The sequence below is a fragment of the Pristiophorus japonicus genome, chromosome 16 (assembly GCF_044704955.1).
Source record: "Pristiophorus japonicus isolate sPriJap1 chromosome 16, sPriJap1.hap1, whole genome shotgun sequence".
In the NCBI taxonomy this organism is placed as follows: domain Eukaryota; kingdom Metazoa; phylum Chordata; class Chondrichthyes; family Pristiophoridae; genus Pristiophorus; species Pristiophorus japonicus.
Window position 1 is genome coordinate 131,782,869 of NC_091992.1, and position 13,383 is coordinate 131,796,251.

Consider the following 13,383-nt stretch of genomic DNA (forward strand, 5'->3'; position numbering starts at 1 on the left):
CCATTCACAACTCCTCAGATAATGGAGCAGTCCATGCCCGCATGCAGCAAAATCTGGACATCATTCAGGCTTGGGCTGATAAGTGGCAAGTAACATTCATGCCTCAAAAGGGCCAGGCAATGACCATCTCCAACAAGCAAGAGTCTAACTGCCTCCCCTTGATATTCAACGGCATTACAATCGCCGAATCCCCCACCATCAACATCCTGGGTGGGGGGGGGGGTCACCATTGACCAGAAACTTAACTGGACCAGTCACATAAATACTGTGGCAACAAGAGCAACTCAGAGACTGGGTATTCTGCGGCGAGTGTCTCACCTCCTGACTACCCAAAGCCTTTCCACCATCTACAAGGCACATGTCAGGAGTGTATTGGAATCCTCTCCACTTGCCTGGATGAGTGCAGCTCCAACAACACTCAAGAAGTTGACCTCATCCAGGACAAAGCAGCTCGCTTGATTGGCACACTATCCACCACCTTCAACATTAATTTCCATGGTTGCAGTGTGTACCATTTATAAGATGCACTGCAGCAACTCGCCACAGCTTCTTTGGTAGCACCTCCCAAACCGACGACCTCTACCACCTGGAAGGACAAGGGCAGCAGGCGCATGGGAGCACCATCACCTGCAAGTTCCCCTCCAAGTTGCACACCATCCTGATTTGGAAACTTATTGTTGTTCTTTCAGTAATGCTGTGTCAAAATCCAGGAACTCCCTCTCTAACAGCACTATGGGCGTACCTTCATCATTCATCATCGTTGGCAGCCCCTCGAAATCGAGGAATACTTCCTTCCACTCTAAAAGTGAGTTCTCAGGTGACTGTGCAGTCCAATACGGGAATTGCCGTCTGTCATGGGTGGGACGGACAGTTGTTGAAGGAAAGGGTGGGTGGGGAGTCAGGTTTGCCGCATGCTTCTTCTGCTGTCTGCGCTTGGTTCCTGCATGCTCTCGGCGATGAGACTCAAGGTGCTCAGCGCCCTCCTGGATGCTCTTCCTCCACTTAGGGCAGTCTTGGGCAAGGGATTCCCAGGTGCTGGTGGGGATGTTGCACTTTATCAAGGAGGCTTTGAGGGTGTCCTTAAAACGTTTCCTCTGCCCACCTGGGGCTCGCTTGCCGTGTAGGAGTAGAGCACTTTGGGAGTCTTGTGTCGGGCATGCGGACAGTGTGGCCCGCCCAACGGAGCCGGTTGAGTATGGTCAGTGCTTCGATGCTGGGGATGTTGGTCTGATCGAGAACACGGACGTTGGTGCGTCTATCCTCCCAGTGGATTTGCAGGATCTTGCAGAGGCAGTGCTGGTGGTATTTCTTCAGTGCTTTGAGGTGTCTACTGTATATGGTCCACGTCTCTGAGCCATATAGGAGGGTGGGTTTCACTACTGCCCTGCAGACCATAAGCTTGGTGCCAAATTTGTGGTCCTGGTCTTCAAATACTCTCTTCCTCAGGCAACCGAAGGCTGCGCTGGCGCACTGAAGGCGGTGTTGGACCTCGTCGTCAATGTCTGCTCTTGCTGATAGTAGGCTCCCGATGCTGGAAAATGGTCCACGTTGTCCAAGGCCATGCCATGAATTTTGATGACCGGGGTCAGTACTGTGTGGCGGGGTCAGGTTGCTGGGGGACCTTTGTCTTACGGATGTTTAGCGTAAGGCCCATGCTCTTGTAGATGAAGATGTTGATGATGGCTTGGAGTTCAGCCTCTGAATATGCGCAGACGCAAGCGTCGTCCACGTACTGTAGTTCGATGTCAGAGGATGGGATGACCTTGGATCTAACCTGGAGGCGACAAAGGTTGAACAGGTTCCCATTGGTTCTGTAGTTTAGTTCCACTTCAGCAAGGAGCTTGTTGAGAGTGAGATAGAGCATTGCAGCAAGGAAGATCGGGAAGAGCGTTGGCACAATGACGCAGCCCTGCTTGACCCCGGTCTGGACGTGGATTGGTTCTGTGGTGGATCCATTGGTCAGCATCACGGCCTGCATATCGTCGTGGAGCAGGCAGAGGATGGTGACAAACTTTTGGGGGCAGCTGAAACGAAGGAGGACGCTCCATAGTCTCTCATGGTTGACAGTGTCGAAGAAGGCCATGTACAAGGGTAGGTGCTGTCCCTGCATTTCTCTTGTAGTTGTCGCGCGGTGAAGATCATGTCTGTTGTACCCTTGGTGGACGGAATCTGCAATTGTCTCTGGGAGGAGCTCTTTAGCCACAAGGAGAAGAGGATTTTAGCGATTACTTTCCCAGTGGCCAACAGCAGGGAGATTCCTCTGTCGTTGCCGCAGTCGGCCTTGTCCCCTTTTTTTTAAAGATGGTCATGATTGCGGCATCTCTGAAATCTCCCGGCATGCTCTCCTCCTTCCGGATAAGAGAGATGAGGTCATGCATTTGTGGCAATAGTGCTTCTCCGCCATACTTTAGTGCCTCAGCGGGAATTCCATCTGCTCCTGATGCCTTGTTGTTCTTGAGCTGACGGATGACCTTTTCTATCTCGTGCAGGGCTGGGATTTTGCTGAGATGGTGGCGGGTAGCATGCTGCAGGATGTAGTCGAGGACACTCGTGTCCAAGGCAGAGTCTTGATTAAGGAGATCTTCAAAGTGCTCCTTTTAGCAGGCCCTGACTGCCTCATGTCCTTAATGAGTGTCTCCCCGTTCTTGACCGGCTGTGGGGTGGGCCTTGGGTGCTTGGGCCGTAGGTGGACTTAACTGCGGTGAAGAATCCTCGCATGTCATAGCTGTCGGACAGCTGCTGGATCTCCTGTGCTTTCTCCACCCACCATCTATTCTTTAGCTCGCGGGTTTTTTGTTGGACCTTGGCCTTCGGCGGTCTGTAGAGCTGCTTTGCTGCTCCTGAGTTGGGTTGTTGCTCCAGGTTCAGAAATGCCTTGCGCTTGCGGTTTATTAGCTGCTGGATCTCCTGGTCATTCTCGTCTTGGTGTTTCCTGGTTGAGTGACAGAGCGTCTCTTTGCAGGCACTGGTTATGGTGGCCTGGAGGGCAGGCCAGGCGCTGTGGGCACTCTGCGTCTCGGGGCCATCGAGGGTCGCCAGGTTGTCAGTGAGGCGCTGGCTGTATAGGGCTCTCTTAATTGGGTCGTTGAGTGCCCCGCCGTTGATTTTTCTGCAGCATTGCTTCTGTTGCTGTCGCCGCTTTGGGGCTATATTAATGTTGATGACGGAACGGATTAGGCGGTGGTCCGTCCAGCAGTCGTTGGCTCCTGTCGTGGCGCGGGTGATGTGCACGTCCTTGCGGTCCCTCTCTCAGACGATGATGTAGTCGAGCTTGGAGCAAGGGTTTGTCAGGAGCAGGATACCGCTGGGGTTGGTTTTCCCTACCCCCTCTGCCGATCACATCTCCCCAGAGGTCTGTGTCCTGACCGACTCTGGCGTTGAAGTCGCCGAGGAGGATCAATTTGTCGTCTATAGGGACTAGGGACAGGGATTGTTCGAGGCTGGAGTAGAATTCCTCTTTGGCCTCATCTGTTGCGTCGAGTGTTGGGGCGTTTGCGCTGATAACTGTGGCGCACTGGTTCCGGGATAGGGTGAACCGGAACCGAAATCCTGGAACTCCCTCTCTAACAGCACTGTGGGCATACATTCACCACATGGACTGCAGCAGTTGAAGGCGGCTCACCACCACCTTCTTAAGGGCAATGCCTACATCCTGGAACGAAAAGGAAAAAGAAACTACCAATAGCACTGACAAAGTAGCAAAAACTGACCAATCAAATCGCTGAAATAAATTTATAAATTTGATTTGGTTTGTCCATGGTTGCAGTTTTTGTTGCAGAGGCCTACTCTTCTTCCTGGAACCTGGGGATTAATTTGAGCATTTGCTCGAGCTTCAGTTATTGACATGGTTCTTTTTGCTAATCTCCCTTCTTAATTTTAGCTCCAGAATACACATCAAGATTCCCTCTATTCTGAGTTTAAAGAATATCATATTTTGAAGGTGAGCGGATGAGCGCACAACTAAGAACATAAGAATTAGAGCAGGAGTAGGCCATTCGGCCCCTTGAGCCTATTCCACCATTCAATAAGATCATGGCGGACTTCTACATCAACTCCACTTTCCCGCCCTTTCCACACATCCTTTCATTCCATAGTGCCCAAAATCGTTCTCGCTCTTGAATATACTGAATGACTCAGCATCCACAGCCCTCTGGAGTACAAAATTCCAAAGATTGACAATCCTCTGGGCGAAGAAATTTCTCCTCATCTCGGTCCTAAATGGCCGACCCCTTAACCTGAGACTATGATCCCTGGTGCTAGTCTCTCCAGCCAGGGGAAACACCCTGGAATGTTTGTTCATGATTGTCAGCAAGACTGGACATTGAGTGCCAGGTCTTGCCATTTGTAAACCCCATCTTCCTCTTGTGCAGCAATGGCAAAGAACTAACAACACAAAGTTAGGAAACCTTTAGTATTGTGAAGATGGAAAATTGCTATGAATTTTTTTATTTAAAAACATGGAAAAATTTAACGCATGAACTTTTGAAGTTTATCTGAGGTAGCTTTGACAGAAAAAGCAATGAACCTATTCAAGGGGTTTTTAATTAATGTCCATATTGTTCATTAGAATTCACTGACTAGCCACAATTGTGGCTACAGCAAAACCATTGTAGCCACATGCACTAATTTTAGTAGAAAATATCTTATTTTTGCACAGAATTTACAGCACAGAAACAGGCCATTCGGCCCAACTGGTCTATGCTGGTGTTTATGCTCCACACGAGCTACCTCCCACCCCTCTTTATCGCACCCTATCAGCATATCCTACTGTTGCTTTTCTCTCGTGTTTATCAAGCCTCCCCCTAAATGCATCTATGCTAAAACTGCTAAGTTTTAAATGTACTTCACTTCTATACTTACTTAACAAAGATCTACCACTATTCAGTGCGAAACTTAGCAGTCTTTCGCTTTCACCGTAGTTTGGAACTCTGGCATGAATTTATCAGACTCAGCACCTCTTAATGTAGCTTCTATGTTCTTGTGTTCTCGGCTTTTGTCCAGCAGTTGTAAGCAATACTTTAACTTCATAAAAGTGATTACTGAGAATATTGACTCGCGAAGTGCACCAGGCCCATTCCCCGTGCTCTGTTGGTGCTTCTCAATATTGGTTAAGTTTGCTTTCTTTTTGCCTGGAGCAGTTATTCTGATTGGTCCAGCTGATCACAATGACGACTGCCCTCTCCATACAATGTTTGTGGTGTTTCCATAGTGCTGAAGTCTGCCGTTTTCACCCGTGTTACACACCACTTTAGCTGATCATCATAGGCAGTCCCTCGAAACGAGGATGACTTGCTGCCACGCCAAAAAAGGATGAGCTCACAGGTGTTTCAATGAAGGACCTAATATTCCAGATCCGAATTACATCTTGAAGGGTGGAAGATGCCTGTGCGTGGATTTTTTTAACGTGTGGTGGCCGTTGCACACCAGCCACCACACGGGCTTGACAGAGCTAGGTCTTGGTCCAGTGGCAAGGATTACCCAAGACGACTGGAGACCAGCTCTGCTGCACGGGCCTAGTGCGCGCACACATCGCAGTGTGGGCTGGCCCGTGCTGCCCCTGGGCCCTCGCCTCTTCTGGCCCCGAACGCTCGCCTCTCCCGGGTCCTGATCACATTCCTCTACATTCTCTCGCCGCTCCTTCGCCCAGACCTTGCCGCTCCTGCTGTTACCTGCCCACGCTCCAATCACCGACCTGGACCTTGATGACCTTCCTCTTCGCTGCCGTCTCCCTCCTGCACCAGCTCGCGCTGTACTTTGAAATGGTACGCCTCCACGCTGCCCATGGCCGCTGCTCGCCGCTCCTTTTATGGCCCCGATCTGCCGCTGATGGTCTCGCGCAGGTCGGGGCCATAAAATCACGACTAACTGCTTTCTGAACTGATAACCAATAAGGAGTAACTGAAAAAGGAAAGCATAGTCATCGATCAAAAAATACTCACACACTCTGCTTTTTGTCTTACCAACAAATGCAGAAAAAGATTTAAGTACACATGCATACGTCATGCAAATGTGATTATTGAGATTACATGTCCAATGACCGTGTCTGTTAGGCATTTTTTATTTACTAATCGAAAATACAATCCACCACATCTGGATTCCCAATTAGCCACATATGGCTAACATATTGGACAACTGAATTATGCAAATACAGCAGTTACATACGCAAAGTTATTTCTTTATATAGCACTGGCAGATGATATCTATATCTATTTGTAGTGGTTAAGGGAAGCATTTATTTATGTATGTTGCAAGAGCCAGTCAAAGAACATTTTACTGTCTCTGAGCTCATTTGAAACTTTTTCCCAAGTCCTTCCCATGGCCATGTGCAATCTTCTTCATTCCCACATCCCACAATCCCCAATTGCAACCTCAATCCCGCTGTGGGAAATACAGAAGATATGCTCTTGTACTTGAATACGCTCATGTGATCTTTAGTCATGAAGTTAAAAGTTTTCTGAATTCTGATTAAGAATAAAATTCCTAGCTGAGGCTTCAAAAGTTTTCTTCTCCTCGTGCTGTGATTGGGAGTGGGTTCAAAATGGTAATCCAGTCCCTCCTGTGTGTAATTCCATGGATTATTAAAACATGCTTCAGTTTATGCCAAGAGCTTGTTTTAACACTGAGGGACAATGGACCAATAATGGCATATCTTTTTTTATTCAGGTCCTGACTCATTTATGAATTATGCAGGCTCATTCATTTATGGTCCATAGCTAACCCATGAGTATCTTCACAATGACCCCATTAAGGTTTAATTCAGATAGCAGTGCTACCAAGATTTCATTGTGACAAAACTATGAAATTGGGTTTTTGTTCCTCTTTGACTTATTCATCTGTCCCTTGTAATTTTCAGGAGCAGACATGCTTTTCTGTACTCTTGAGACCTAGTAACAGTGTCCCATATTATGAGTAGTTTCTGAACCTAAAGATATGATGAAGCTTAATTAATGTACACATGATTGAAATGATTGAATTAGTAAAGTGTCATTGATTAATGACTTATTTGGCTTCCTCATGGTGTCAAATTTGGTAACTTCTCAACCTGGTTTCAGCAGTGTCATTGCCATTCACTGCTCAAATGAAAAGATACAAGAAATCGGAAAACAAACATGGTAACGATGCCAATTCCCTGATCAGTTCAGTAGCATTAAGTTGGAGTGGAATTCACTGAATCATCATGTAATTTGAATAGATGACGTCAAGTGATTGATCTCCACAATCTGCTTTTAGATCCATGCACATTAATGTCTGGAGAAGGTGTGGTAAATAATATTTTTTTTAAATCAGGTTTATGCAGAAGTACTTTGCATTTCAAATAATTTGCTCTGCTGCACCCTGCCCAAAATGACTTGGCATTTCAGAATTGTTAGAATTGGAAACCAGCCTTTGAAAGTCATTTTTCACAGAAATAACCTAACAATACTAGCATTTTTTATCACATAACTTAGTAAAGATTAATTTTGAAAGAGTTAAATTGATAATTTCACTAGCACAAAACTAATAAACTGTGAATGGAATTTGAGAAAATGTGCAAATGGTCCTTGGATAAGAGAGCGATTTGCATTTTCGGAATTTTGGTGTAACTAGTTTCCCAGTGGTGAGCTCAGTGCACAATATACATTTACTCTTGGATGTTTTGAATACTTAAAACAATTGTAATTTGTATAAAGTTCTCTCCTGAAAACAGTCTTACTGTGATACCGTTCAGCAGGTGCTAATAATCCTCTCGATTTTTTTAATGCGCTCTGGGATGTGGGCATCACTGGCAAGGCCAGCATTTATTGCCCATCCCTAATTGCCCATGAGAAGGTGGTGGTGAGCTGCCTTCTTAAACCGCTGCAGTCTGTGTGTTGAAGATACTGCCGCAGTGCTGTTCGGGAGGGAGTTCCAGGATTTTGACCCAGCGATGATGAAGGAACGACGATATATTTCCAAGTTAGGATGATGTGTGACTTGGAGAGGAACTTGGAGGTGGTGGTGTTCCCATGTGCCGGTTGCCCTTGTCCTTCTAGGTGATAGAGATAGCGGGCTTGGGAGGTGCTGCTGAAGAAGCCTAGGCAAGTTACTACAGTGCATCTTGTAGATGCACACTGCAGCCACGGTACGCTGGTGGTGGAGGGAGTGAATGTTTAAGTTGGTGGATGGGGTGCACTAGGCCATGATTCCAAAAGGATGTGCAAATTCCATCTTTTGAGCTAAAAGCTGTGCTGGGTTGATCTTAAAATGGACCAACACAACAAACTGTCTAATCTCATGACCTAAAATCCCAAGCCTGGGAGCTGCCTTTTTGTGGTTTATAATATTTGAATGTGAATAAATTATTCAATGTTTTTCTGGTCAATGTGAATTTCAGGATTAGACAATAATGGGACTACTTTGGGTTTATAGCTTGGTTCTGGATTTTTTTTGCTATGGGCAGGGCATATATGGCCAGAGCTCGAGTAATAAAATCAGTAAGATGCAACTAAACAATTCTTTGACAGGTAAAGATAAATAGCTTTTTAGGCGCCCTGTCTTTTGAAGTTACCTGATTGTGTTTTGAGAGTTAAACGGGAAAATGAGACCTCCATGATCAATAACGATTCTGGCATTGTTTTTGTTTTACAGATTGAAAACCCCAGATATTTGCGGGAGAAACCAATACCTCTGTCTCCGGTAGGTGTTAGATTCCCAAATGATCGTAGTTATGGAGAGTGAGGAGACTATTATTGGATCCTTGTATCATGAAATTGTGTCTCCTGAAGGCTTTCTCCCCCTCTTTCTCTTTGATACTAAACAGGATGTATTATTTTCTTTCCTTTTTCTTCTATAGATTTCACCTAAAGCAAGCTTGGGAAATGTTAGCACATTCTGCAATGAGCAGACTCTGGTTCGAATGCATGAAAAGGAGGTAAGAATATATGTGTTGCTGTGTAATGCCTACTGTATCTCAAACACCTGGCTCTTTTCATTTGATGTTCTGCAATGAAAACTTTGGATAACCCCAGTAGATGAAATTTGACCTCTTTTTTTTTTTTCCCACCATAGAACATTGTTGCAGTGCTTGAGGAATCTCTTGCTAGTCCCAAGGTGCTATGTGTGAATGAAGTGACCAGAGAAGTTAATTTCAGACATAAACAATGGCTAAATTGGCTTCACTTTAAAGTCAGCATGTGTTTATGTATGTCGGCTTCAAGTTTCGAGCTTAGCAGGGCTGTCCATTTCAAAACTGCAAAAAGAAAAAATTGTGCTGCCCCAATGGCTCAGTGAGTTAAGACAGCACAGAGTGTAGCACTAGATATATAACAGGCGAGGAAGACTGGGGTTTGAATCCCTGTCTGCACTGAAAGCTAATCTCAGTTCGGACAGTAGTTGAGATGCCATAATTGGCCTTGATGCTTCTGGGGAGAATCAGCTTGGTTTTCCACACCCATTCACCATCCAGTGACTCCTGTGAAAAGTGGATATTGGGTAAGAGCAGGATTGGGTTTGGGCTGGATTTTACGAACCTCGGCGGGTCCGTGGCGGGTCTCAGCCCTGCTGTCGGCTCCAGGCTGCTATGTAGAATGAATTTACCTTGATGGGGCTTGTTAAGTCCGCCCAGCGCCTTTCCCAGCCAATTCAAGGAAGCGGGTCTGGTGATGACTCATCATCAGCCGGTTTCCTTAAGGGGACCATGGCCAACTTTAATTTGACATTTGTACTGTCAGTGTTCTACAGCATTGAAGTGCTGCAAACACTGACCACCACTGCATAGAGGTGCGGGGCTGCATCCAGGCTCTCCCATGACTCCCTCCAGATACTTATGGAGGGAGCCACAACACGCAGTGAGGTCCTCTTCTCTTCCGATGGGCGGAAGAGACCTCCCCATGACACCAACACAGTCTGGTTGCACATTGCAGAGGAGGACACAAGCAGGGATGTGGTCAGGAGGACCTGGGTACAGTGCCGCAAATGTTTAAATGATCTCCGTAGATCAAGAAACATTAGTACAAAGCCACACCGAACCTCGTCCTGCTGTGCAACTCATCACATCCCCATCACTCTGCCTTCCCTACCATACTCCTGCAAATCCTTATTCATACCAACTAACCTTGCACCTCCACCCATCCCTTTCTCTCTACATTATCACATCCCCATCTCACTAGCCACCCCTCACACTCAACCTCATCCTAATGAATCATACCAACTAACAGCATACAAGGGTAGGCACAGAGGTATTTTATCCAGTGTTCATGTAAACTTTATGTTAATGTGGTGTGAAACATTGAAACCTTTATTTTCAGCACTTTGAGTTGTTGGACAGTTTTATGTGCACATTTGGAAGTGGCTTAGTGAGTTGCAGTGAATGATGAGACATAACGGTAACATAATGGTCATGAGTGTGAAAGGAATGGCTTGGGCATTGTCGGGATGTTTTATGGTGTTGGGTGGTGCCAACCTGGCACATCATGTGGTAACCAGGGTGTACAGCTTCAAGTGAAGTAAATCTGACCATGGTGAGGCCATCCCTGGCCTCCCGGGCTGCAGTGTGGTCAGGTGCTGATGCCATGTGTGTTGTTGCATCAGTTGATTGTGGAGAAGGTTGATGTTGTTGGTGTGCCTGGTGATGCTAGTGTTGGGGCTGATCATGGTTGGGTTCTGAGGACCAAGGTGAGAGAGTTTCAATGGCACCCGTGCTGATGGAATAGATGGCAGGAGCGATCTGTTAATGGTGGGAGAGGTAATTAGGTCAGACTGGATGGAGACTTGTGTTAATGATATGCAGCATTCTGAATCTGTAGTGGAAATGCGGTTTAGAGAAGCTAATGATTAAGGGAACATTTCTCAATCAGCTGTGAGCTTTGACTTGACATTTGAAGCTGTCAACTCATCAACTGATTCAATGATGAGTGACCTGCCTCAGCGTCACAGACAGGGTCTCGGCACAGCGGGAAATCGGTGAGTAACCTGTCAAAGCTGGGAAAAAAACATTAAGTGGCTGTAAGTAAGCCACTCCTGATTTTAATTGCCTCCCCTGCTGCTGCATGTCGGGTCTGCTCAGCACCGACAGACCTGACATTTGGTAAAGGCGCATGGCAGCAGGTTCACAGTGAGGTCCCGACCCGCTGCCGGGGGTTGGGGGGGGTGGAAAATCACTTTCCCACCCGACCCACCACTGATTGCACCCGCTGACCCCCCCCCCCCCCCCCTGGCAAATCCAGTCCCGAGTGTCTACACTTGTATGTGAAGAATGGTCTTTTTGCGTGAAGTAGCGGAGGGCTGCTGGTATCCATGGAACTGAAACCCAGCAAAAGTCAGCACCTTTACAAAACGAGGCGATAAAAGTGGGCAGGCGGAGGGCGGGAAGGTAACATGCATTGGTTGAATGTTGTGGGGATGTCATGTATTGGGTGATGACTCACGCTACCAAACTGCAGAAAAATTCAGAAAGTCCATGTCAACTGATTGTGAAGAGATGTTTCTGTGAGATGCTCAATCTGGTGTTTATAGGCTAATTCTGAATGTTATAAAGTGAGATAACTACGGAGTTCTTTTTTCTCGTGTTTCAAAAATAAGTTGGAGGTGAGCTGGGAGCGGATTTGTGTAGAATTATGTTTGCTGGGGTTGTTGCCTTTTGCTCATTCTAAAACTGGAAGCGGCATCCAGAGAGGATAGGAGGTTTATATCAAAGAAACATTATTTGCATGCGTGAGAAGGATCCACTTACACATACATAAAATGAGAAATGGGTCCATTTTATTGCTGGGGTTTTTCCACCTCCTCTCACCGTTGTACCCTGCTGCCTTTGATCTGCAGCCTGTAGATCCCAGAGTTGCTGCTGCTGCCTTCACATTGCAATGTTGGCCTGACTCACTTCCCCTGTAAAGATAGCCACAGTGTGGACTTGAGGCATTCAGTTGTTTGTGCTCTGTACAAATGTAGAGTGACCCACCAGTGTATGTGATTATTTTTTAATTGCTGTCCGGTTTTAAATCAAGTAAGTTCCGGTGTGGTCAGCACCAAATTGTTCCGTCTGGCTTCTAACCAAATGGGTGGCCACCCTACTGTACATTTATGAATGGAATGGTGGATTGTGGACAGCGGTCCTTATTGTTATTGTCATTGTAGCGGCAAGATCAAATATTCTTTTGCTGAATCTGACAGTTTTGAAGAATAAAGTGTAGAAATGTGAGTGGTTGTGAGTGATAACTTATTCAAAATTCAGCTTACATAAATCACAAAAGTAAATCTTGAGTGATTTATGAATTTCATAGAACTCATAAGATTTTGCTTTCCACTGTCTGTATATATTTTAGCTTTTGATTGAGAATTTTGGAATTAAATCACAACAGCTACTAAATGTGATTGGGGAGAAAACCTAAGGAAACATACAGATAAAGAACAAAAGAAAAGAAAGAGAGGTCACATCAGACTATATACATCAGAATCACAATATAACAGTAGCAGCAGCACCAAACTCGATTACAAGTTTGTAATCGGCAAATAACTGAGGTAAGATTAGGCCAGTATTGTGAAAAGATTATTTAAATGGAGATAAGAGGTGTTGAGAGTCCTGACAAAGACTCAACTATTGGGAATGATGAAAGGCATAGCTGGAGTCTGGAGTAGTTGGGAGCAAGACAGGAAAGAGAACTCAGACATGGAAAAGGCAGAGGGAGCTTTCTTCCTCCTCTCCCTATAACCTTAAGTCTCTCTGCTTCTATGCAATCCTTGGCCCAGACCATGGCTAACATGGTCTGGGCCTTCCCGACTAGCTGCCCTGCTTCCTTTTGGCACAGGAGGCAGCGGGAGGGGGATACTTGCAGCGAGGAAGAGGCAAAGAATTAGAAGAGTTGGAGAAATAGAGTCAGCACCAAGAAGAATTGCTTGACCACTATAGAAAGAGCATTATATTGCAAAACAGGTGGATAATAAGATAGAAGACCCAAAGAAATAAAGTGGAGGACAAGCAGAGAGATACCAAAGACACACATTTTATTTCTCTACCTGAGCACTGAGATTTTGACTAATATACTATAGTGACACAGGAACAACTGAGCGAAATCTTCCTTTGGAATACTTTGCGTTCTGTGTAAAGTTATGTGAATCCAGTCCTGTTTATGTACAGCAGTACATATGTAAGTATCTGCTGATGAATCGAAACATGATTTTTTATACAGGAATTATTCAATACTCTGAATTTCTATGGTTAATTAAAGACTTGCATTTTTATAGTTCTTTATCACATTAATCAGAAATGTTCCAAAGCACTTGACATGAATTACTTTTGAAGTGTAGTCACCATTAAGTAGAGAAGTCAAGGTTTCTGCTTCTGATTATCCAGGGACACCTGTGATCAGTATGTGGCTTTCCAGTAATTGTAGGATTTTGCATTGGTTAGAGTGTGCTTTATGACATTGA

The 13,383-nt window shown here is 45.6% G+C and overlaps 1 protein-coding gene across 5 annotated transcripts in view; it reads left to right on the forward strand.

Annotated features, from left to right (window-relative positions):
* cep112 (centrosomal protein 112) overlaps positions 1–13,383 on the forward strand; it is a 516,124-nt gene that overhangs the window by 84,821 nt on the left and 417,920 nt on the right. For all 5 annotated transcript variants that reach the window (XM_070857896.1, XM_070857897.1, XM_070857899.1 and 2 more), the window contains 2 exons: positions 8,608–8,655; positions 8,813–8,890. In XM_070857896.1, coding sequence (XP_070713997.1) covers positions 8,608–8,655; positions 8,813–8,890 — 126 coding nt within the window. The remainder of the gene's footprint in view (positions 1–8,607; positions 8,656–8,812; positions 8,891–13,383) is intronic.